The sequence below is a fragment of the Lepidochelys olivacea genome (genome assembly GCF_965140295.1).
Source record: "Lepidochelys olivacea isolate rLepOli2 genome assembly, chromosome: 11".
Lineage (NCBI taxonomy): Eukaryota > Metazoa > Chordata > Testudines > Cheloniidae > Lepidochelys > Lepidochelys olivacea.
Genome location: NC_140421.1, coordinates 41565095 through 41591443, shown reverse-complemented (window position 1 = coordinate 41591443; position 26349 = coordinate 41565095). Strand labels below are relative to the sequence as shown.

General features: G+C 39.7%; 1 protein-coding gene across 2 annotated transcripts in view; it reads right to left on the bottom strand.

Annotated features, from left to right (window-relative positions):
- Nucleotides 1-26349, bottom strand: part of RAPGEF4 (Rap guanine nucleotide exchange factor 4) — a 227684-nt gene that overhangs the window by 31484 nt on the left and 169851 nt on the right. For both annotated transcript variants that reach the window (XM_084643984.1, XM_084643985.1), the window contains 8 exons: nt 26116-26262; nt 24805-24920; nt 19611-19699; nt 16210-16288; nt 6243-6393; nt 5003-5091; nt 4433-4463; nt 4107-4185 (listed from right to left, as the gene is read on the bottom strand). In XM_084643984.1, the coding sequence (XP_084500110.1) occupies nt 4107-4185; nt 4433-4463; nt 5003-5091; nt 6243-6393; nt 16210-16288; nt 19611-19699; nt 24805-24920; nt 26116-26262 (781 nt within the window). The remainder of the gene's footprint in view (nt 1-4106; nt 4186-4432; nt 4464-5002; nt 5092-6242; nt 6394-16209; nt 16289-19610; nt 19700-24804; nt 24921-26115; nt 26263-26349) is intronic.

Genomic DNA, 26349 nt, shown 5'->3' with positions numbered 1-26349 from the left:
TACAATTGTAAAAAATTAGGGCTGTCAAGCAATTAAAAAAATTAATCATGATTAATTGTGCTGTTAAACAATAATAGAATAGCATTTATTTAAATATTTTTGGACGTTTTCAAATATACTGATTTCAGTTACAACACAGAATACAAAGTGTACAGTTCTCACTTTATATTTATTTTTTATTACAATATTTCCATTGTAAAAAAAAAAGAAATAATATTTTTCAATTCACCTAATACAAGTACTGTAGTGCAATCTCTTTATCATGGAAGTTGAATTTACAACTGAAGTACAGAACTTAGAACAATGATGTATATGAACTTAGAATTATGTACAAAAAATAACTCAATTCAAAAATAAAACAATGGAAAACTTTAGCGCCTATGAGTCCACTCAATTCTACTTCTTGTTCAGCCAATTGCTCAGACAAACAAGTTTGTTTACATTTGTAGGAGATAATGCTGCCAGTTTCTTGTTTATAATGTCACCTGAAAGTGAGAACAGGTATTTGTGTGGCACTGTTGTAGCCGGCATCGCAAGATATTTATGTGCCAGATGTGCTAAAGATTCATATTACCCTTCATGATTCAATCACCATTCCAGAAGACATGTGTCCATGCTGGTGATGGGTTTTGCTTGATAATAATCCAATTGTGGACCAACACATGTTCATTTTCATCATCTGAGTCAGATGCCACCCGCAGATGGTTGATTTTCTTTTTTGGTGGTTCGGGTTCTGTAGTTTCCACATCAGAGTGTTGCTTTTTTAAGACTTCTGAAAGCATGCTCCACACCTTGTCCCTCTCAGATTTTGGAAGGCACTTCAGATTCTTAAACATTCGGTTGAGTGCTGTAGTTATCTTTAGAAATGTCACATTGGCACCTTTGTCAAATCTTCGGTGAAGGTGTTCTTAAAACGAACATGTGCTGGGTCATCATCAGAGACTGCTATAACATGAAATATATGGCAGAATGCATGTAAAACAGAGCAGGAGACATACGATTCTCCCCCAAGGAGTTCCGTCACAATTGTAATTAATGCATAATTTTTTTTAACAAGCATCATCAGCACGGAAGCTTGTCCTCTGGAATGGTGGCCGAAGCATAAAGGGGCATACAAATGTTTAGCATATCTGGCATGTAACTACCTTGCAATGCTGTGAAGGAGGCTAATGCGGGGGAAGAGTGAGGTGTGCAGTTAGCTGGGGGAAAGACAGAATGGGGTCCCTGCTTTTCAATTTTTTGGGGGGGGGAACCCGATCCCACCAAAATTTGAGGAGCCTAGTATCTCCTTATTGTGATTTTCCATGCTGGAAAGGGAGAGGCGGCTGATATTTGGTCAAGGATGTGCAGATCTAAAGGAGGGCAAAAGAAGAGGGAGACCATGTTAATATAGTTTTAGAAGTGAAAAAGCCAAAACCCAGAGCTAGACTGTAATACGGCAGCCATGGCTCCCTGTCCCAGGGCAAAGTGCCCTAAAGCCAGCTTAACCAGCTTCCAGAGGACAGGGGCCTTCAGCTGGCACAGCACTGCCCTGTGGGCTCCTATGCATACAATCAGGAGACCAGTGCCTGAAGCATGGCTGAGAAAAGGCGGCATGGCCAAGATGTCTCTAAGCTCTTCTGATCCTTAGCTGCCGTAATGGCACTTAGGGCCATAAGCAGCTGGTGCAACTTAGTTCAGGCTGTAAATTCTTCTGAGTTGCACCCAGGGGCTGGATTGGTGCAGATACATCCGAGGACTGGGGGGATGCAAGGTGATTTAAGGACACCTTTACACCCATTCTTCCTGAGCAGTGCTAAGTGTGCCTCAGCTGCGGTGTAGGTTCATGCCAAAGGTGCCAGTTAGTGCTGTTCCTGGGGTGCTTTAGCCTATGTAAGTAGACCACTTCTGCTGGAAGTGCAAGATGCACGGCTCCATCATGGAGGAGCCCCACTTTTTACTCTGCACAGTCATTCTTGCCGCTGTGCAGCTATTATAACTGTCCACACATCAGTCTCTGTCTCACTCACACCATTCATGGAATATGAAACAAAACTGAACTACAACACTTACCTGGCAACCGTTTTATTCCATTTTTTATTTTGAAAAAGTAATTTTTGCATTTTGAAATTTCTTATGGAATTCCTTTGCCCATTATCCAAATGAGAGTCCTGGGCAGAGTTGAATATAACACCACAGAGAATGCAAACTACTTCAGACTGAGCATATATAGCAGAGGAGCCATAGGAAAAATATGAAGGGTCATATCCTCAGCTGGGGTAAATTGGGGTAGCTCTATTGACTTCAGTAAGGAGGCAACACAGACAAATGAGATCAAGTTGTTGATCCATTAAGTATGTGATCCTGGCTCCTGCAGTGCCCATTCCTACTTCACAGGAAGGCAACTCCCTTTTATCAATAATGCACCTAGCCAACTGGCAGTGCTGGACATGGGCGGGGGGAATTCCTTAGCGTTCTCTGTGGCAATCAGCAAATACCTTCAGCCATGAGAATTGATTACTCTAACCTTAGCATTCATAATTATAAATGTCATTACTCATAAATGGATTTTAAGGCCAGAAGGGACCATTTATGATTATATAACTTGACCTCCTGTATGAAACAAGCTACATAATTTCTCCTGGTAATTCCTGCAGCAAATCCAGTCAATTGATGGGCTAGAACACATTTTTTATCCAGTCTTGATTTAAAGGCTCCAAGTGATGGAGAATTGACCATATCCTTTAGTAACCTGTGTCAATAGGTAACTATCCACACTGCTAAAAACTTGTATCTCATTTCCAGTCTGAATATTGCTGACTTCAAATTCCAGCCATTGGATCTTGCTGTGTTTTTGTCTGATAGATTAAATAGTCCTCTAATATCAGCTAACTGCTCCTTGTGTAGGTACTAATAGACCATCATCAAGTCACCTCAAACTTCTCTTCCATAAACTAAATAGATTGAACTCTAAGTTTCTCACTGCAAGGCATGGTTTCCAGACCATGAGTTACTCTTGTAGGTCTTCTCTGAGCCCTCTTCAACTTTTCGGCATCCATTCTAAAGTCTGGATACCAGAACTGGGTACAATGTTTCAGCAGTAGTCTCACTAATGTCATATACAGATCTAGTGCCACCTCCTTAATATTCTTCACCTTATACAGCTAAGGATTATGGCACCCCTTTTTTGCTGTAGCTTCACACTGGGACCTCACATTCACTTGCTTACCAACAACGATGTCCTTTTCAGATCACTGCATTCCAAGGTACAGTCTCCCATTCTATAAATCAATTTTTTGATCCTTGATGTACAAACTTGCATGTGGCTGTATTTTTACTATTATTGTTCATACAGTAATCCAAAGTGTCCCTTGACTGACAGAACAATGCTGGGTTCGAAGCTGGGGCAGCTTTTATTGTGAAGATAAATTTTAACACCCATTTGAAATGTTGACTAACAGCTGGGACAGGATTTATGGGATTTTTAAAATATCTTTGGTTACAATGGATAAACCACAGAGCCAGGTCTCCAATATGCCTCCACACAGAGGAGCATCTCCAGCCCAAGGTAAAAAGAAGTGAGTAGAGTGAGTAGAGCTGAGGCACTGATGTAAATTTTATCTTCAACGCTGCATGGGAGTCAAACTAAAGACAAAATGGTTCATGCGAGCAAACTAAAGCTTCTATTTAATAGGCCTTCCTGTTATAGGCCAGAGATCCAAAGCCTGCCTCTCCATTCTATTTACACACATTTTATGACAATGTAACTCCAAGGAAATCTACGGAGTTACACCCGTGTGTAACTAGTGGGGAATAAAGCCCCCAATGTCATGTGTGTTACAGATCACTCATTGCACATGTACTACACACCTACATATTACTAGTGCTGTTTTTTAAACTACTTTGTTTATTAATTATTTTAAAAGAGTGTATTTTTGGGTCTGAGGAAGTTCTATTAAAATCAGTGACTAAGCACCACGTTAGGCGAAGAAATGCAAACATGTTTTTGCCCCAGATTTGTCAATTGTGGATACTTATGTTTATTTTGATCTCTGCCTCAGGAGTGATAAATTTATTACAAATATCAGAAAACAGAGTGCTGCAAACCCCTGTATGCATATACTTACTTTCGTCACTCCCCCTGATCGGCTGGCGTTTTTGTGCTCTGTCATCAGTTGTGTTAAACTGCTGCAAAAGTATTTTGTGCTGCCAGAAACAAACAATCAAAAAACCCCATAATCATAAATGCAAGAAGAAACATGGAGTAGATCTAATTAGACATACTGTATCAAAGATCCAGGTGAGAAAGTAACACAAAGAAACTTGCAGTTTAAGTCTTGAAAATATTTCAATATGTGTTGTTCTAATAAATTGTATGTTACTGAAGAGGAAAGAATGTAAGTCTTAAAGCGAAGCCTTTGTTTTAGAAGATTGCCAAATAAAGTCCATTTACCTTCTTTTGTGGTGCCTTAGTTTCTTCCGAACTATAGAAAGCAGAAAAAGCACACTGTGTCATTAAATATATTTTGGACGATATTCCCTACAATATATCAGTTTAGACGTTGACCACTCTCCAAACTATTGTATTTAGGTATTCATATATGTTTTATATTAAGAAAATAAAGAAAGATTATCATAGTCTAAACTAGGATTGGGCAAATATTGCAAAAATTGTACACAAATATTAATTTGCAATTTTGTTCATAGCTTCATAGAATTTAAGGCCACATGGAACAATTAGATCATCTAGGCTGATCTCTTTGCTTCAGTGGAATTTACAATTCCTTTCATATTCTTTGTGTGAACGTTTGTGAGTGAATTTGGTATTCACAAGAATGTTCATAGAGAGAAAAAGTGTCACATATGCTTGTCTGAACATGCATGCATGGAAGCATTTTTCTTTTATAGCAGCCATCTTGAAAGCTTCCCATGGACTTGGGGAACATTTTCCAGCCAGCTCTAAGATAGACATTTTTCACTGGGTATTTAGTTGTAAAATGAACCAAAAAAGGGAAGACCTTACATTTGTTTTACAGTCTTCTCTAGCTCTGAGAGTTGCTCTTTCAGTGCTGTAATAATTCTTGCATCATCTGATACAGATACATAAAATTCCTGTAAATGATACAGAACAGTCTTTGAACAATGACACAATAGACGAGTTGTACCTAAAAGGATAAAGGATTAGTGAGCTTACATATGCTAGTTTACTGATTACTAAGAGTAAGACCCAGTTTAGTGAATAAGGGAACAATAAGATGCACCACAACACTCAAATTCTGGCCTATTCCTGTATCCCTTCTATTTGTGTTTTAAATTAAAACTGCACAAACAGGAAGGAAGCATAATGGTAAAAATGTGAGACAGATGTGGAAGTGCTTTTTCTCGTTAAGCACTGCACTGCCATACTCCACATTTTTAGAAGATCACAGAGAAAGATTATGGAATTCATTATTTTTTCACAAATAATGTGGTAACATAGGTAATTTTATACATAATGCAATGGAACACTGTTACAGTTAGGTCATTTTGTTTTAAAGGAGCAATCTCACTTTTGTTGTTGTTGTTGTTATTCCTTATATGACACTCCAAATGTACTGTGCACTGCAGAGCAAAAACAAAGGCATGGTACCTGCCCCCAAAGAGTTTACAATCTTCATAACAATTGACACTGTTATGGGTCAAATGCTGTAGCTGGGCCGTGTGTATGGGAGATAGGCAGGGACCTTGGAGGCAAGGACTCCAGTCTACAGCAGCCAGTGTGGCTGCAGGGCAGCCTCAGTTGGGGACAGAGTGGTCTTTGGCGTCACATCGTGACAGATCCTCTAGCCCCTCCCTGGCACAACACAACAAGATTCAAACAAACCATCTACATGACAGGGTTTAGGAAGACCTTTGTGGCATGCAGAGGGTCTATTCTCCCTTGGCAAAATCCTGCCTCTCACCACTGCACAGCAGAACTACAATGGTTCCGCTGTTGTCAGAGCCCTCTTCACTGCGCAACAGAGCATCTTACAAATACCCACACGGCAAGGATTTGTACCTGCTGGCTCTGTAAGTGTTGTGCATTAAAATAAAAACCAATCACGTGTGTACTCTGCAGCCAAAACTGAGAAAGAAAACACAAAGAGAGCTTTGCACTTTAAAATGATCTATGGCATCTACATACTTGTCAACAGAATTCTAAAGGTTGTGAAGTGGACTGATGCAAACCCTCTTCGGTAGCTGCTCTTCAGTATAATGATACAATAGCAATCCCACTGTACCTCCAGAAAGGCTACTGCTGCTTCATCCTCTTGCAGCAGATCTCCATACGAAGCAGCCCACTGTAGAACCAGTCGGAGGACTCGCCTTTTATTATTAAGTGCATAATCCATTTTCTCCTGCTCTGAACCTTGGGAAGGCTGGGCATGGTAAGTGCCAAGGTGTCAAGGAAAATATTTACTAGTTAAAATATCCAATACAGTAAGAACTGAGGAAACTATTATTTTCAGGGGCTTTCCAGCAGGAATTTCATGATCAGTGAGGTTGGAGGGTCAGATTTACAGACCGTTTTTGTTTCTTACCATATTGTAAAGGTATAGTGAAGCCTCTCAGTAGCACTGTTCATGAAACAACAGAGGGCATTTTCTAAGGAATGTATCAAGAATCACAATCAGACTGCTTGTCACAGCTTTATAATGGAGCAAGAGAGATGACACTTAAGAGCCAGGGAAAAGATGGTGAATCATTTCATCTAAAGAGAACATTCAGTCCTGTTCTTTTGGTAGAATAAGAAGGAATCATGGAAATAAAAGAATAAAAACTTTCCCCCCCCTTTTTGGTTACAAATTATTTCAGCTTCTATTTGCAAGAGATTTTACCACCTGTTTACATGCAGTAAATCTTTGGTATTATTACTCTTATTTCTAATTTTATTACAGTATTCCCAGGAGTCCCAGCTGAGTTGGAGCCCCTTGTGCTAGATGCTATACAGACATCTGTTGAAAGATAGTCCTTTCTCTGAAGAGTTTACGATCAAAACCCCAGACAAAGGGTAGAAGAAAGGAAAAATGCCCATTTTATAGATGAGGAACTGAGGCATAGAGGAATTAACTGATTTGGCTACAGTTATTCAGGAAGTCTCGACTCTGCCACATAACTTAGCTGCGTATCATATCCTGTGCACAGCACGTTGTGACATGCACTTAACACCATAAACAATAAAATATAAAGCTACATATTTAACAAAGGGTGGCTTTACTTTTTTAAATTTTTAATTGCAAAAACATGGAAATTAGATGCAAAAACTTTTTTTGGAAAGGAAAAAAATGTAGAAAAAGATAAACAAACTGCACCAAAGCACAGTTCCTGTGTGCACATGTCTTGTAAGTATCACAGAGGACAGCAAACCTCTGAAGTGCTCACTCCTGTACCTACAACTGTAATATAAAGAACGCTGGGCTTGTTTAAAAGACTGCACTGATGCCTCTACAAATCTATGGGGAGCAGACTAGAGAGCATGGATTGGCCTGTGGACCCTCTCCCCAACCAGAGGGAGGAAGGTTCAAGAGATTTACTGAATCACGATTTTATTTTAGTAACATTAAGCCAATGCACCTCTGGTGTACCTCCACGGTAATGAGCAGATATCCAATGGGGAGAATTGGGCCCACTCAGACTAGGTATAGGAAAACATTTTTTTTAAATATTGTATTGAGTCATATCATGCAGGATTAGATCAAATAACGCAAATGTAAAGTGCAATATGTAATGGTATATAATTTGTGTACGCTGTAAATTCAATTGGCCTGAATGTTATTTAAAGGTTTCATTCAGCTTGACCTTAATCTCAGGCTGCTTAGCCACATAAGGGGCCTTATACATAAATAAATAAATAAATAGAAAGCACGTCCATGGAATTTATAAACAGAAAAAGCTCCCTTTTCAGGTTGGAAGTTTGGGGCCAGGGAAGCTTTATTTCAATTTGCAGAAGGGAAAAAAAGGGGGGGGGGGAGGAGGCAGTGAAGCTATCTACATGGTCTCACAGAATCTTATTAGAAGAGTCTGTCTCAGAATCACTACAAAGCAAAACAAATTTCACATATAATAAATACAGAGAGGTCTACTTTTCCATACCTTACGGGAGAGACCAACAGGACAGCTTGCTTGCCTCCTGGTTTATTACCTCTAGGAAAGGCAGGATTTATACAGTCTCCTTATATCCCAGCAGGCCTTCCCTCATGCTCGCACTACTATCCTGCCCTAAGGATTACATTTCCAAGCCTGTGGTGCTCTCCTGGTTCTGACAGACACACAGGCAGGACCCACCAAGAACCAACTTGATCTCTCACCACTGAAGGGAGAGGGAAGTTCCAGCCCACCTCTGATTATACAAATCTGGGCACTAAAACCAAAAGCATCATCAGCCCACATGGCTTTCCCAAGACTTCTTCCTCTCCGTCAGTGACCTCATTTCTTGTCCCAACCGTCCTTTGTTGAAAACCTGGCATGGGGTAGTACTGGTCTCATAAATCTTAAATTGCCTGTACACCCCATTATAATCCTTCTGCTGACATTAATTCAGGTCTGATCCTGCTAGGGTTGCCAACTTCGTAATATTTAAAAACTGGACACTCCAGCAAGTTCCAGAACCTTCCCTTCCTCCCAAGGACCTGCCCCTGCCCCACTCCTTCCTCCTAGGACTCACCCATGCCCAGAGGCCCCACTCCTGTCCTGCCCCTTCCTCCTGAGGCCCTGTCCCTGTTTGTTTCTCTTTCCCTCTCCCTCCATCGCTCACTGCTTTTCCCTTCTTCCCCCCTCCCTGCATGGGTCAGGAGAGACTTGCCTGCAGAACCGGGGCTAGGAGCTGCAGCCACCTAATGCAGGTAGGAGGTGGCCCTGGCTAAGTGGGGGCCTGCAATGCCATGATGATGACTTGGCGCCTCCCCACTTCCCTCTCCCGCAGTAACCGGACTTTGGGAGTCTGCTCAGTATATCTGACTGGACAGTCAGGTTCCTTTTCAACTGGACCCCTGGCCCTCCTAGATCCTGCTCCTGTTGAACTGAATAGGAATTTCATCATTGTCTTCAGTGGGAGCAGGATCAGGATTTGCCTTGCCTCTCGTTGATTTTAGGTTAATAGTATAAATTGTGGGAGGAAAAATTGCTCCCAATAAACGGATGTTTGTGTGTGAATTAGGGAGAGAATGATTGTGGTGATAACTTGGAGTTGCCTTCCTTGGAAGAATTTTTGGCCATGGCCTCCCCCATATATGATAGCTTTGATATGAATCTGGACATAGTGAACTTTAAGAATTCATTTATTTCCATTGTTTCAGCCAAACCAAAGACTGGGGTTCATTCAGGACACTGTTTCAAGAGTTCACCCAGGAGACTTCAAACTCTTCATTAGAAATCAAAAGGTCTATATTTCAATCTTTGCATTTGAAAATGACACCAAGGGCTCTTGGTTTTTTTTCACAATAAAGCATTATATAAATAAAGCATTAATTGGAAAAAAGACGGGCTTATGAACATGGAATTTTCTAATATCCCTCTGACCAAAAATACCCATAGAGATTAGACATTTCACTAGGATTATTCGGACAGTTATATGACTGCTAAGCTTTTGAGTATGAACAGAGATCTGCATTCTAACTTAGTTTAGAATGGATTTAACATGACTAGGGAAACAACATGTCAACCTATTTATGCGAGTGCTAAGTCCGAGGATCACAGGAAGTAAATAATATATTGCAGGCTATGCAGTCTAATGTTTCAGGCAGCAAATTTAACATTCCACTGAGTCATTTTCCTCATGCTGTTTCTACCTTTCAAACACTTATTATTTCATATATTTTTACCTACTTATTAACTGACTCACCACAGGCAACAATAATTTTTACTGCTCATTTGCTTATTTTTAATTTGGCTCACAATGGCTCCTTTATTAATTTATTAATGTTATCATGGTGCAAGTTAGTGAAAACCTCCTAATTCTACATGTTGTAGATGCATTACAGTTTGCAGTCAGAAACACAATATTATGTATTTTCGCAGTAAGTAAGTGTCAGATATGTAGTTAATTGTGAAACATGAATTAACACCAACATGGTTAAAGCTCTGTACTTAGATCTCAGTTATGTTGACATAAGATATCGTTGCTAGGAAGCAGTAGCAAGTTTTGAGTCTGTTCTTCCATCTATACAATCAAAATTTAACTACACTAATAACTAATAATTGTGTAAAGCCAATGTGCATCACTGTGATGGAGTGTAAATTCTTGTTGATCTGATGGTAAATAAAGTTAACAAAACATACAATGTATTTTCTGTAGCTGCCCAATGTAAGTATAAAGGTCTAATGGCTAAACTGTTGTTGTGTTTACATGAGACACAGTTTTGATTGGATGATTACAGCTACTTTACACTTTTCATTGGAGGCTCAGAATCAGGTGAAATCAAAAACACCACCCTCCAGGCTCGTGAGTTCACAACAATTTATCTGTGCAGTGAAGAGCAAACTCTAAACAATCTGCTGTAAACTATGTCACTAAGTTGTTGGTAAAGCCGGTAAAGTGCTTCAGGCGCGGAAGTCAGTGAAGCTGTTGACACTGGTGTAATATTCGAAACAAGATCCCTACATCATGATCACATTCTGGATGGAAGATTTTGTGAGAGTTTTTGAGAAGAGAGAGTTGAGAAATGAAGAGAGAGAAACAAACATGACTGGCCCCAACATAGAACTTCTAAAAGCTGTGTGTTTTCCTGAAGATTTTGTATTCAATTCATATTAAAAATGGTCCAAACCAAACTGCAATTATGAACAAATCCTGACTTTGGGATACCTGGACCTTAATGTTTGTGGCTTGAGCCCATTTCCTACATATATAACGTTTGTTTACTTGTCTGTGTGTATTAATATACATATATTTTGGTACCCATGTACAAACACACACACACACGCGCGGATGCGAAAGAGAAACGGACTAGTGTTATTGGGTACTGTTTGGGAAGCTGCTGTTTTCTGGCTGGGAAGGTAGGCTCAACTTTCAGCCCTTCCCGGGTTCTAAACATTCACAACCTGTAGGCCTCCCTGCTTTTACTGAGTGGCAACTCTCAGGGATTCACACTTTGAGTCTTCTGGATTTCCAGAAGTTTTATTGGCATCCCCAAGGACCCTATTTAGCCACATGATCTGCCTGTCACATGACTTTGCTAATTTTTTCCACCTGGGGAGGCAACCTAAGTGTGTCATGGATGGAGCTGTCCCGCCTCTCCTTAGAGAACCAGTCACCTGTTACATTCCCAGTCAGTTGACTTGTTTTCCACAGATTAAAGTCTTTGGATAAAGTGTGAATCCTTCATTATCTCAAACTCCTTCAGAACTGAATGAGGTATGAGATATTGATCAATGTTTGTTTCATTTTTTCTTAGGTGCATGATATTGATAATATGGTAATTTGTTCCAGCTTAATGCTGTACAGTGCAAGTTTTAGTTTCCTTTTTGTTTATTCAGATACAATTTAGAATTCCTCACAATGCTTATTAAAATTTGCTGTAGATTATTATTATTGTTTATATTATGGCGGCTAGATGATTCAATCAGAGCGGAAGCTCTATTCTGTTAGGCACACTATAGACATATAGTAAAAGAGAGTCCCCTGCCCCAAAGAGCTATAACAATCTGAGTTAGAGAAGATGCAACAAGTGGGTTAATGGAGTGATGGTGAGCAATATCCACCGGTGTAGTAAGACGATCGGTCACAATTATGTATAATAATGCAGATTTTTGGTTAATTCTCAATTAGTGGGTTCAGGGATGGTGAACTTCATTTTCTCCACGTAGTAATAATACCAGTGTTGCTGAGAGCAATATCTGCAAGGAGAAAGTTCACATTGTTGGGGGAGACCTCAATATTGATGCAAAATGTACAGCAATAAAATGAGTGTACTAATTTTATTTTAAGTCATGACAAACTTGTTTGCATCTGTAATGAATATTAAGACACAGCAATAAGAATGTCATAACCAAGATGCCTGACTTAGCTAATTATGTGACAAAATGTTAAAAGATAATCAAAGAAATTCCAAAAGATTTCTGCTTCTAGCTCCCAAGGACAAGCAAACATCAAGCAGACAAACCATGTCAATTCTTTTAGGAAGAAACTTGATTGTGAAAGGAATGCAGGATTGTGTTACCAAAGCAAGCAATAAATCTACAGGTAAAGTGAGCCTATATCAACCCCGAATCCCCACTTTTCAAAGAAAAATCTGAGTTTTAACCCACACAAAGAATTCTAGAAATATCCCAATTGAAAATGATTTCTTTTGTAAACACATTAGAGTCTTCACTCATTCTTAAATGGTGTGAAATGTTTTACAGAAGAAACTGGTTACTTCAAACTGAAGTTTCCACTTAAAGGTGAAAACCTTTGTTGTTTCTCAAATACTTAAGGTTGCATAAGCTTCTTTTAATATGTATATTTGCAAATATTTTGTATCTAAATGCAATAACTGCCTGATATCATAATAATTGCCTGATATCATTGTTATATGACTAGTAAGATGTTTCATCTACTAATATAGGAAGGTCATTTGATGCCAGACTAATTACTAATGTAAGAAGCCATTTAACCATAGAATATTTACATTAATGGGGAAATAATTAATGAATTACTGGCAGTACACTATCAAACCCTTACTCAATGCAGGAAGACAAGAAAATTATCATTCCAAAAATTGCCATGTGGAGTCAGCAACTTCGGGTAATGACTTTCCAAGAGTTATTTAATTTTGAAAGATTATTTTGAGAACTGAAAGCTCTTATATAAAGAACAGGAGTGTTTGGACTTTTGGAAAACAGAATCTCATTTCCTGTCAAACTCTAATAAAAGTTTTAATAAACTCATAAAATGTTATAAGTTAAAAGAAAGAGTTAAAACTAAATGTAAAAGTTATCTGGATCTTTCCTGCCACAAGAAGAACAAAGGCAATTAAAGAAATGTTGCTTATTCATTAAACAGACTGCGTATTCAGGAGCTGGAACTGTCACATAAGCCAACCGCCAAGGCACAGAACCAATGAAAGAGTGGCAGCAACCAACCTGAATCTAAACTACCCCATTTGTCCCCACATGCTGTCTTATCTGAATTGTTACTGTAACTGAGTCATTTGGAAAAGTAAAGTAAAGTGATTAAAACTGATGACCAGAATTACATGAGAAATGTCCACACTTGTCACAGAGGAAATACAGAGTACAAACACTCATGAAATGTGTTTCTGCCCTTCCTGGCTTCATTGTTTAGCATCATTAAATTTAACTGAAAAAGCAATGTTCTGGCAAGAACTTCAGTCACCTTCTGAAAGTAGAAAAGGAGGACTTGTGGCACCTTAGAGACTAACCAATTTATCTGAGCATAAGCTTTCGTGAGCTACAGCTCACTTCATCACAGTATGCATACGATGAAGTGAGCTGTAGCTCACGAAAGCTCATGCTCAAATAAATTGGTTAGTCTCTAAGGTGCCACAAGTACTCCTTTTCTTTTTGCGAATACAGACTAACACGGCTGTTACTCTGAAACCTTCTGAAAATACAGTCAGATAAACCCTCTGCTACTTGTAATTAATATTCTCAGAATAAAATAATTATAACAAAGTGATTGCCATTAAAACAATCAACATTTGTCTACAGTTAACATACAACCACAGCTATTTCCTATTCCATGTATGGAGAAAACTGGCATTACAGATACCACTGTGTGGTAACATGGACAATGCTGACAATTTTAACAGCGACCACTCACCTACTCTAGGGATACTTTTGTTCTGATGTTTTAATTATTCTGCTTTCATTTTGCACAAAAAAGGAACTGCTGGCTGAAGCAACCACTGACTTTCATCTACTCCAGGTGCCTTAAGAGTTCAGCTATCATGCCAAAGGGATTGTTTTAACTTATAGGCACCTAATGTCTCTCAGTGGAATTCAGCCTGCGGGATAGGAAATCTCTAGCAGGAAAGACAGAGTTTTCAGGCTCTTTATTTCACCATAGTATGAGTATGTACTGTGACACTATGCGCCCCATATTCACTATAATGATATGATTATATGGTTATAATATAATTATGACAGGTTTCAGAGTAGCAGCCGTGTTAGTCTGTATTCGCAAAAAGAAAAGGAGTACTTGTGGCACCTTAGAGACTAACAAATTTATTTTAGCATAAGCTTTCGTGAATGCATCCAATGAAGTGAGCTGTAGCTCACGAAAGCTTATGCTCAAATAAATTTGTTAGTCTCTAAGGTGACACAAGTACTCCTTTTCTTTTTGCGAATATAATTATGATGCATCTTGTACAAAATATGTCATGTGAGGTTTCAATGGAAAAGTTATGGTTTGCTGAATATGATTATCCTATTTGTATGCATGTATCATTTTTGTATCTGGAGTTATGAATATTGACTATGCATCTGTATTTCAAATGTGTTTGCTCCTGGCTAACTCCCATAGGTCAGTTTACATCCAGTCTAGCCAGCACATTGTGAAGGGAATATCCAAGGTAATGGGCCATCAATGAAAACAATGGGACCTGGAAAAAGCTTATCCTCACCTGTGGACGCTTCAGTCAGCATATGGATAATAGCTGCCATGACTTACTGAAGCATGCAAGAGCATGTGACTAGATCAGGTGATACTGAATTCCATTTTAGCGCCTCTAGTTTTCCACAAACTATGTTGGGGGCTTGGCTTGAAACAAAGAAGTTCCCTCCATATGGAAAAAACTATAAGAGGGGGAAGTGACATCACCACTGGGCCTCACTCCCTACAACACAAACTCTGGAAACACCTTAGGAATAAAGACTGAACTGAGCAAGGTGGGGTCCCAGGTGGGAAAAAAGGAAACCTGCCTGTATATGAAAGTTTGTTGGACTGTTTGTACTATCTAACAGGATGAGACATGGCTTGATTCAAATCCTATCCAGTTTAGAGAATTTAGATTGAATTTTTGTTTATTTCCTTGGTAATCTGCATGCTATTACTTATAAACACTTAAAATCTATCTTTCTGTAGTTAATAAATTTGTTTTATATTTTTTACCTAAAACAATGTGTTGTTTGAATTGTAAAGGGAAATCTGCGCAGGAATGGGGGCTGGTCCATTGTCCTCTCCACATCCAGGGAGGGGCGGACTGCGTAATCTTCTTTACTGGTCAGGCTTTTGACCAGGGTAAGACGGTGCAGCTCTGGGGTCCTAGGCTGTGGAGCTGGGGCAGGGGGAGCAGTGCTGGCTGTAGCCTCTCTATTGCTGGTTCATGAGGGGCTGAGGAGAAGCACTCACATAACTACAGGTGGGTGTATCCTTGTCTGTGTCAGTGTGTGTGTGACTGCAAGTCCTGGAGAGGATTGTAGATTGTCACAGCATCAGTGTGAGAGGGAGTCCAGGCTGGGGAGTCAGAGAGCTCAGTGGTAGCCCAGTTCCAAGTTGCATCACAGGGGGGGGACCCTCACATGTACCACTTGCTGGCAGCTTAAACATACATGGGTAGGCTTGGCAAAAAAAACCGTTTTAAATAATTTTGACAGGTAATATCAATGTTTATTTTAAACATTTATTTATTTATCAATTTTTATTTATTTAATAATGTTTATTTTAAGCATTTATTTATTTATCAATGTTTATTTATTTAACAATGTTTATTTTAAGCATTTATTTTTATCAATTTAAATGTTCACATTTGAGAAAATTATGGGTTTTAAGCATTTTAAATATTTTTTGTCTATTTAAATCATCACAGTTGCAAGAAATTATGGGGCTTGTGTCAGGCAATGGTGAGGGGGCAGACAATTATTTAATGACTGCAGATATTGAGATTCAAAAACTTAAAGCTTTATATCCATTAAAACACAAATTATCAACATCACATGTCAAAACCTACAAAGTCAATATCCTTAAATCAAACTCTTACATTCTTAAGCAGCATTTAATGTTGATTACTATCGATGGAAATATTTTTTGTTGGTTTGTGTGTGTACAGTGAAATCTACATTACCAATGTTTACCAATAAAAATCTAATCCTTCCAAGCCTAATTATGAGTATTCTGTCATTCACACACTGGGAGGTAGGCCATAAAAGTGAGGCTCCATTAAACTTTACTTGTCTTTGGAGAGCTATGAGTTTTTCAGAATGTATCTGTCTCTTTTCTAATAGGAATGATCTTAAAAGAAATGTAAAATTTTCATCACAAAAGGATATTGTGCCATCAAGGCTGGGCAAAGCTGACTATTTGGCATAAAAACACAGTGCATCATAACAAAATCATTTAAAACAGAATCTGTGAAGAGAAAAACAAATAAAGCAGAAAGTTAAGTTCTTGCAAACAACTCAGGGTTCATAACAATGATGCTTCTTTCAGTTAAAGATCTCATTGACTTCCTGAAGACTGTGAAGAGGTCAGCAGTTGACTCGGTTTTGTATTTTTTGGGTACAGTATTAAATTTGAGTACAGAGAATCTATGTATTTATCATGAAATAATGATTTATTTGCCTTCTTGGAATTGATTCTGCTGTTGTTATACTTCTAGATTTGATAGGTGCCTTGCTTTAGTAGATGTACTACTACACAGTCTGCATCAAATGAATCCTTGCCATGAAATACTGCACTAAGGTTCTGATTCAGCAAGGTACGTTAGCATGTGCCTTATTTTAAGCATACATTTATATCCATTTGACTTCAATGGGCTTATAATAAATACTTCAGAAGAAGGCATCCCACACATCACAATACTCCCGTACAACAGTAAAATATTTGGGCATAATTCTCATGTACACTAAGATCGTCAGTGTAATGAGAATGAGGCACTCTACATCTTGGTACCTAGGAAGCACCTATCAATGTATCAGCATAACAATTCCAAATAGAATACTAAGATGGGGAAGAATTCCTTGCTGACTCCAGTTGGCATCAGCAAAAGACTAGAAATAAGTAGATTGATAGTCAAAGATCTAATTTATATTTTGATTCAAATCAATTCACAATTATGAAATTTGAATTAAACATAGAAAACAGATGTATAATGAGATTAATAATACAAATATAACATTTTTAGGTTGGAAAGAAATGAAGGTCTAACTATACCATGCACTACATTCTGGCAACTGAAGAGATACCTCTTCCCTCCCAATGAGATGTTAGTGGGGTTGCACTGGTGTAAATGAGGGCATCTTTTACCCCTTGGACTTGTGATGATGTATAAGCTGGACTGATCTGGATTGGCTTTCAGAGCCCAGCATAAATCTGAGGGTGGGCAGTTTGTTTTAATTGTAAACGAAGCAAATTTTATATGGAATCAGTGAAGCACAATAAACCCATTACCCCGGGGAGCCATTTTATAGAGCCACTTTTTATAGTGCAACAACAATTTAAGATCTTGTAATGGAGGGCTATCAAGGAAAACATGGCGTGACAGCTGTGCTATCCATACTATACCATTGCTTCCACTCTTTATATAATTTAGCATCTGGAAGTGTCTCTCTGTTCAAAGTATATAAAATCCTATGGACCTCAGCCAGAGTATTCTTTGTATAATTCACAAAACAAACGGGTTTAGTTGTTTTTAATTTAAGAGAATTGCACAAATGAAAAATCAGTGGTTTCAGAAGTTTGTGCCCCTACCACTTAAGAATGACTTTGTTTGTGAAATGTGATGTTTTGCAGGCCATCAGGCTGAAATATAGAATTTTGCCACTGGACGTTTTGGAAAAGAAATGTTTTGAAACAATTTAAAAGTTTAAGACTATTTAGAAAGTTAAAGGATAGGGATGGTAAACTTGCCATCAGATGTTTTCAGACATGAAGTCCCTATGCCCCGCTTCTGTTGCTAGATGAGTATGCAACTGTATGGCAAGCTTATTTTATTCACAAAAGCAATTAAAACAGAGAAGTTAAAAGTCATCATGCAATCTTTCAGCACACAGGCTGATGCACTGATTATATCACTACTAATCTATGAATTATTTAAGAATGCCTTTACACTCATGCTTCCTAACCATCTACTAAACTGGGAGGAGTGGTAGATATGCTGGAGGGCAGGGATAGGATACAGAAAGACCTAGACAAATTGGAGGATTGGGCCAAAAGAAATCTGATGAGGTTCAATAAGGATAAGTGCAGGGTCCTGCACTTAGGACGGAAGAACCCAATGCACAGCTACAGACTAGGGACCGAATGGCTAGGCAGCAGTTCTGCGGAAAAGGACCTAGGGGTGACAGTGGACGAGAAGCTGGATATGAGTCAGCAGTGTGCCCTTGTTGCCAAGAAGGCCAATGGCATTTTGGGATGTATAAGTAGGGGCATAGCGAGCAGATCGAGGGACGTGATCTTTCCCCTCTATTCGACATTGGTGAGGCCTCATCTGGAGTACTGTGTCCAGTTTTGGGCCCCACACTTCAAGAAGGATGTGGATAAATTGGAGAGAGTCCAGCGAAGGGCAACAAAAATGATTAGGGGACTGGAACACATGAGTTATGAGGAGAGGCTGAGGGAACTGGGATTGTTTAGCCTGCAGAAGAGAAGAATGAGGGGGGATTTGATAGCTGCTTTCAACTACCTGAAAGGGGGTTCCAAAGAGGATGGCTCTAGACTGTTCTCAATGGTAGCAGATGACAGAACGAGGAGTAATGGTCTCAAGTTGCAGTGGGGGAGGTTTAGATTGGATATTAGGAAAAACTTTTTCACTAAGAGGGTGGTGAAACACTGGAATGCGTTACCTAGGGAGGTGGTAGAATCTCCTTCCTTAGAGGTTTTTAAGGTCAGGCTTGACAAAGCCCTGGCTGGGATGATTTAACTGGGAATTGGTCCTGCTTTGAGCAGGGGGTTGGACTAGATGACCTTCTGGGGTCCCTTCCAACCCTGATATTCTATGATTCTATGATTCTATGATCTGTAAGGTCAAAAACTTGCTTACTGAAGGGGTGTCCTACTTGATATACAGTAACATAATATAAATTGTCTGTGCCAGTTTACAACTACTATTATTATGAGAAATCCTTTTTTCTTGACTTTTCTTTAATGAAAAGATCTCCAAGGCATAAGATAGCAGACACACACATTCTTGAATCTGACAACTCCGCTGGTGTAAACTGCTGCAGCTCCGTAGGCTTCGATGGAGCTGCAGCAATTTACACAGCAGAGGGTTTGGTCCTTGATGGTGCTGAATTCCTTGTTTGAATAAGAGTCCATTGAAAAAGTATAATAAAGAAATTTAAAGTGATGCAGGAGGGATCAAGGTTAGTGCATAGTATTATGTGGCATGCGTCATGACAAGTACATTCTGTGGTGGCAACGTCACTGGGTTATGGCAGGTCTCCATTTATCATCATAGCTGTGACCAATAAAAGCAATTGGATGTATTACAACATCTTGTGAGACTTTGCTGCTTTGCTATCAATAGACACTCCAAACCCTAAATAAGGATGGTGGATCATCGTCTTAAATTTTGAATTTCCCAGCTTTTTAAAATTTGTATCTAAATGTTGATTAGATTAATTTCTGCAGATAATTAAAGGCTGCATTCCCAAGCATAACATTTTCACTTACATCTCGAGAGCCTATCTTATTTATGAATAGAAATACAGCTTTTGTCAGATAATTCTACCTGTCGCTTCATTTAAAGTTGATTCAAGGCGCATAGTTTCTAGAAAGTGCTCTAAAATTTTCTCTGGAGTTCCTGACATCACGGTATACCTGTGGAAGAGAAAAGAAGCAATTAATTTTCTAAAAGCACAATGAAAATGTCAACTGAAGAAATAATTGGTACTAGAGAGAAGTGGAACCTAAAACTTCTGAGCACAGGAATGGAAGTCAAGAACAATACAAGAGAGCAAATAGCTGCTCTGACACGGACTCTCTGTGTGGCCCAGGGGAAAGAATCACTCAACCTCTTTGCTTCAGGTTCCCCATCTGTAAAATGCGAACAATAATACTTACCTTCTTACCATGAGGTCTAAGATGATAAAGGGCCCCATTCTCCACTGCAATACTCCAGTTTTACACCATTGATTTCAATGGAGTTGCACTGGTGTAAAACTGGAGCAGAGAAATGGTGAATCAGACCTTTCCGAAAAACACTGTCAGTGCTAAGTATTATCAAGGACAAAAATCTCAGCAACAACAAAATTGCTGAAAATGTAGGCTTTAGATGGATTTAAACAGAGTAACTCTCAGGGGAAGATGGGCACTACTATTTATCATCATCAGTGCTCAAAGGGAAAACAATGAAAGCAAACGAATGCCTGCAGTACTGCAGGTCTGAGCTGGGGAAAGGACATAGTGGCAGACAGTAACCTCCAGCGGTGGAACTTCAAAACTTGCCAATTGCCTTAGGTAACTGCAGGAAATAAGTATCTGCTTAACTTCAGTACTTGCACCACTTCTAACAGTAAATCTTGTGAGATACGGACAGTGAGGTTATCATATGTATTGCAGGGAACACTGACAAGATTTATGTACCACTCCAGCACTATAGCAGAGGATATTACAGAATAGAGCTGCACTGATTAACTGTCCTCTCTTTCCTTCTTTCCTAGTGAATAGGATTTCTTTTTATCTTCCATTTCATTCTTTCAATCTTTGCATCATTCTTCCACGTTGAAGTGAAAAAGTATGAAACTTAAAAAAAACCCCGAAACCCTAGGAGAAGTGTAGGTGTTCTGCTCCTGCTGAGAAATAAGTGGTGGAGCTGAGCTCCTGTGAGCTCCTCCTCACTTTGAGCACTGACCATCACAGTTCTTTTACCTGCCAGCCCCTTTGGAAGAACTGTATTGAAGTCCCAAGAACACAAACACTTGTTAAGCCAGTGCACATCCTTGTAGAGATACTAACCAAGTCTGTAGGTGAGTGAGGCAGAGAAAACCCAGTTTGCTGCACTTTGAATATGAAAGTGAAAACGAAGTAACGAAGTGGCCTACAGTGACTGTAGGCAGCAGCAACGCTCTGAGAGGTGTCAGTCAGTAACACTGCATGTGTGTGATCACCCACGAAGAGAGAACTTAGAGCTTGGAAGAGAGAACTTCAGAGTTAGCTCTCCGTAGCAAGCCTGTCATTCTTTGAAACTGTGGCTCAGTGAGCTGCAGCAGACGAGGGGGCGGGGAGGGACCCAAACTGCAGTTCAGGGCATCTGGTCCCAAAATGGAGCCTTTCTTAAGATTAAGAGAAGAGAAAAAATAGTTCTTGACAGGATGTCTCAGGGAACTAACAATACACTACACAGTGTTTCACCTCTATACAATTTAGTAGGGATCAAAAGTCTGAAGGTAGTTTAGTATCTTATATAAAGTCACTTGCTTGTCTTATTTTACTTCCTAGGGAGAAAGTGCCCACATCAAAATTGGTACCTTTGTTGACAGTCTCAGCAGAGAAGCTAAGGTTTGAATGGACAGGGAGAACGAACCACCCTCCCAGCCAGAGAGGTGAGCCCTCCGGCTCAGGCCTGAGCAACACTGCTGGGGCAGTATGGGGAAGGTTGCATGGCCACTGCCAGAATGCTTTGACCAGGACTTTCAAAGGTGGGTACTTACAGTTAAATTCCTGACTTAGGCATCTAAATAAGTGGCCTGATTTTCAAAAGCACTGAGCACTCACTAACTCCCAAAGACTCAGCATTTTGGAAATCAAGCACTTATTTAGGTGTCTAAATATGGACTTTGAAACCTAACGTTTGCCACTCACTCCATTTACTACCTCTTAGCAGAAACTAGAGATGTCACACTCACAAGTACTAATTGAGTTTAAAAGGTTTAAGATAAAAATACTTTATCAAACGTTCTGTCAGTAGAATAAGCTGGACTCTGAAAAAATAATTTGTGAATGCTTAAATTTTAAGCCATTTTGTTTTTTCTCTGCTTCTGACCCTTTTGTGTTTGCTTTCTGTGAATGTTCGCTGGCAGGAGTGTTCACAGAAACAATATATTTAAGAAAATTGATAAAATATTTCTGAAAAGCAACCTTCGAATTTTCATTGAAAGTATTCACCCTGGAAGCTTGATTTTGAAAACTACCCTCATCTAGCCAGGGAGCACAAACATACTATATGACTTATCTGTTCAAATTTTGAATTGTTAAATGTCAGATACTAGAAGTAATACTCATAGCAAAGAGTTTTCAAGAAATCCAGTGTTTGAAATATGTTTGCATAAAACATTCATTGAACCGTTTAAGAAATGCGCAAAATTATGTGGTCACAATCAAGTCACAAAAAGCAAAATGGGTAAAATCTAGAGGACCAAATTCCCTGCTGATATAAAATAGTGCAGTTCCACTGACTACAACTGAGTTTCACTCATTTACACTACTAAAGAATTTGGCCCTGTGGCAGGGTGGACTAGGCTCAGAGGCCTCCTGCTGGAGGCCTCGCAGCCCTGAATCACCCTGTCCCAGAATAGAGCAGCGAGGAGTCCCCTAGGCAATCTAGAGAAGAGCAGACAATCAGAGGGGCTGCTGAAGTGACCAATAAGTGGCCAGAAAGGCCAGATAAAAGGCAAGCAGCTGAGCAGAGCCTTCAGTTGCTGTGTGGAGCTCGACGAGGGAGGATCGGGTGCCTGGCTGGCTAGACGAACAGCAGGACTGTGGACAGCTCACCGCAGAGAGCTCACCAGACAGAACTGAGCCCAGCGAAGACTGCCAAAGACCGGGTGCCTGGCTGGCTGGATAGTATAGCAGCAGAGCCATCTAAAGGTCACTGGGGGCAGGCTGAACCCAGGGGACTGAGCACAAAACCTGGCCAGACCAGACGAGGGTACCAAGATGGGCTCCACTGATCTGGTTACAGACTGAATCTAGGGAGGGCTGCTGAGAAGGACACCAGCTGAGGGTACCGAGATGGGCCCCGGCTAAGTGTCTGAAGAAGGCAGTGCCTCTGGGAAGAGGCCTAAGAGCTATACCATACCAGGGCCGTGATAAGAACTCAGGACTGTATACCCCAGAAGTGGGGGACAGCGTGTGCAGCTTGGACGGAGGGCTGAGTTGCCGAAAACCAGTTGAGAGAACCAGCAGCTGAGGGATGCTCGCGAGAGGCGGTTGCCACCCCGCTGAAAGAACAAAAAAACCCAGAGCAGGCTCAAACCTAACAGAGAGAAAGGGGGCCATTCATGAGAGGTGGGTGCTCCCCTCCCCTGAAAAAGAACTGTGTTTGCAGGCACTACTGGCCAAAGAAAAGGGGGCCCACATGAGAGGTGGGTGCTAACCCTTTTACAGGCCCTAAAACTAAACTGTTTGCTGAGAGGGAATGCCTGGGTCTAATAACTTAGTCATAGGGTGTGATGACAGATTACACAGCAGATGAAAAATGTGTGTAAAAATATAAGGAATACTTTATTTAAATCCCTACAGATAAAATATCATTATAAATACTGTAACAGATGGGCTGTAATCACACATCAGAGGAAAATTGTACTAAAAATGGGCAGTGCCAGCACTTAATTTAAGTCTCATCTTAACTAATAAAAAATCCCTCAAAATAGAAGGAAAACGAGTTCCTTATCTGAGTAAAAGTGAGGAGCAGAAAAAAGGCTCCAGTACTTCTCAATACATAATGTTAGCTGTGGTAGAGATGCCAACCTTACTGGATACATGATGGCAAAGGACACATCCATTATTGTCCAAGGAAACTGCACAACATTCCTGTGAAATGACAATACTTGGGGGCAGGGGGGGGGGAAATCACTGCCATCTCCTGCTGTATTTTGCCACAGCCTAGAGTTAGGACACTCTCCTGCAACATGCGAGATCAATTCCCTGCTCCACATAAGACATAGAAAGGGAAACTGAAGCAGGTCTCCCACATCTCAGATGAGTGCCCTAACCACTGGACTAAAGGTTAAAAGGGAGGTACCAGCTTTTCTGGCCATTTTGTGAACATCACGCTTTATTTCCTTTGCTTTTATTTTGAAAATGCCCAGAAATTAAATGTTTTATTCAACCAGAAACAAAACTTTTATTAACTTTTTCAATTCACCGTTTCCCCCACCCCAAATTTTCAGTTTTAGTTTAACCCAATTTTTTTTTTCAGAACTGCCAGGTATTTGTCCAGCTCTACATGTGAATGCATGTGAATGCAAAATATGCATGTGGATGCAAATGTGTGTGCATGAGGTCATTACTTCTGTGCTGGGGAATTTAAACTATTGAAATACAACCTGACTGTATTTTTCAAGTGTAGAAAACCAGTAAGTTTCACAGCCCCTGTCTTGGGGATTTTTTCCAGCAGTTCCATTCGTTTGCAATATTGATAACTTGACTTCCCTGGACACTCTTACTTCATTTCAGAATGGTGCTTCCTGCTTCTAGGTAAGAAGGCAGGGGAAATGTGGTGAATATTATAGAAAATAATGCAAGCCTATTCAGGGAGTTACTTTCCTGTCTGAATTCTTCACACTGTGTATAAATTGAACCTAGCAAATTTTTATTCAAATCCTGAATCTGAAATCCAAAGAGGAAACATCTGTACTTAGTAACAAAACAATGTACTTTCCCCATGCATTTTACACAATTGCTCTGCTTAATGGGGTTTCATCATTCCCCATGTGCAATCTATTTAAAAGTCATTCATGAGATGAATATTTACAGTTAGAGCCTTAGAGAATTATTGTGTAAAGTTGTACACCTACTGCGTAGCTGGAAATTGATATATTATGCACTACAGGGCATGTGATTAGCTGATGCTAAAAAAACAACAACCCTTACATACATTGAATTCTTCCACAGAAAGGGAGAATATGCTATTGTTTAGATAATAATACTGTATGAAAAGGTTAATCACAGTCTGACATTTGCACTATTGAATGAAAACATACTTGTGCTGAGGTTGTGAGTTTCCTTGATTAGAAGCTCTGTTTCCTGCTGGGATCTTTTCCAATACCAAGACATCTTGGTCATGTTCTTTGAGTCTTACTGTATTTGCTTCAACATCCTGCAAGACAAGTTATTTTTAATACAGTTACTGCACCTGACTTGGCTGCTTAATTACTTTTTAAAAATGAATGACTTTCAAATAACTTCAACAAAAACTGAGGAGCCAAGTCTCTGTGGCTGGTCCTTCCTATGTTTGTTTCCCTCTCTGCACCCTTTCTCCCTGCAGGCAGAGTGAAGAGGATCTGTAACTGGACTCTCCTGGTGGGCATGTGGAGAATCACGGGGAAGTCTAGTGCAGCAGCCTCTAGGAAGGGGATCACAGGTATGAGGTGGGAAGAAAGCAGATTGCCAGAACCAACCCTTCTCCTCACCTTTAAAATGTAGTCATTTCAACCCCTGCCCTTCCATGATCATCATTATCCATAATCTGGCATTTGTTGACCATTCATTTTTAAATACTGTTCTTTTGGAAGGATGATAGAAGAATTATAAATCCTAGCCCAATAAATTGTTAGAGCTACTCAGAGTGTAGGGTGGAAACAATTTTATATACAAGTAAAACAAAGACAGAGCCAAAACTGGTGCACATTTAAACACAAATGAAAAGTAACCTGGCACCCAGGTTTTAGTACATCAGTGCAGTCTTTGAAATCCTGCTAAAATCAGACAGCAAGCGCTACATAAAACTCAACTGGAGTCTCCAAGACCAACCAGGTCTCAGTACCTAAAGCATCTCACTGCTTATTAGTTCAGGTGCCACTCAGTAGCAGCAAGAAAATTTTCATGTACAGTGCTATCTGAGCTGATTTTGTCATCACTCCAGCAGGCACATAGACTTTCCAATGTAGGGTAATGATGTTTCTGGCCTTGTGTATTGTGGGATGTTCCCAACCAATCACAATCAGATCATCTGGGCCCACGTTCAAGTTATAAACACCACAACTGAGCTTTTCTTCTAACATTAATAACCACAAAAATTGGGCCTGTACATCTTTCCAGATCCTTTGAGAAGGGGTCAATGTATTTTTCTGTAGTTTACTTAATGTACTACTTGTGTTTTTGTTTTTTTTTCTAGGATGTTACGTCTCTCTTCTTTAATTACAAGTTATTTCAAATGATGCTTTGGGTTGATTGTCATTTATTGATACTAATGACACAGGTTCTGAAAATGTTTGCAAGGTTAGAAAGCAGGCCACTGGAGGTGGCAAATATCAGAGGACCGGTGTTCGTGTCATGTCTTACCCAACACTTACCCTAAGTATTCTATTAAAGTCCTCCTTGTCTACTCTCAAGAAGTGGCAGTTATCTTCTCGTAAAACAATAGACGCTGCTCTTGGAGCATCATTCACTAGAGCTAACTTGCCAAAATCATCTCCTTCGTGTAGGGTACATACAACACCCTAGAAACAGCAAAACATTTATACACAAAAATCATCATTATACTTCATCCCATTGAAATGCCATGTGCAAACACCAGACTTCAAAAT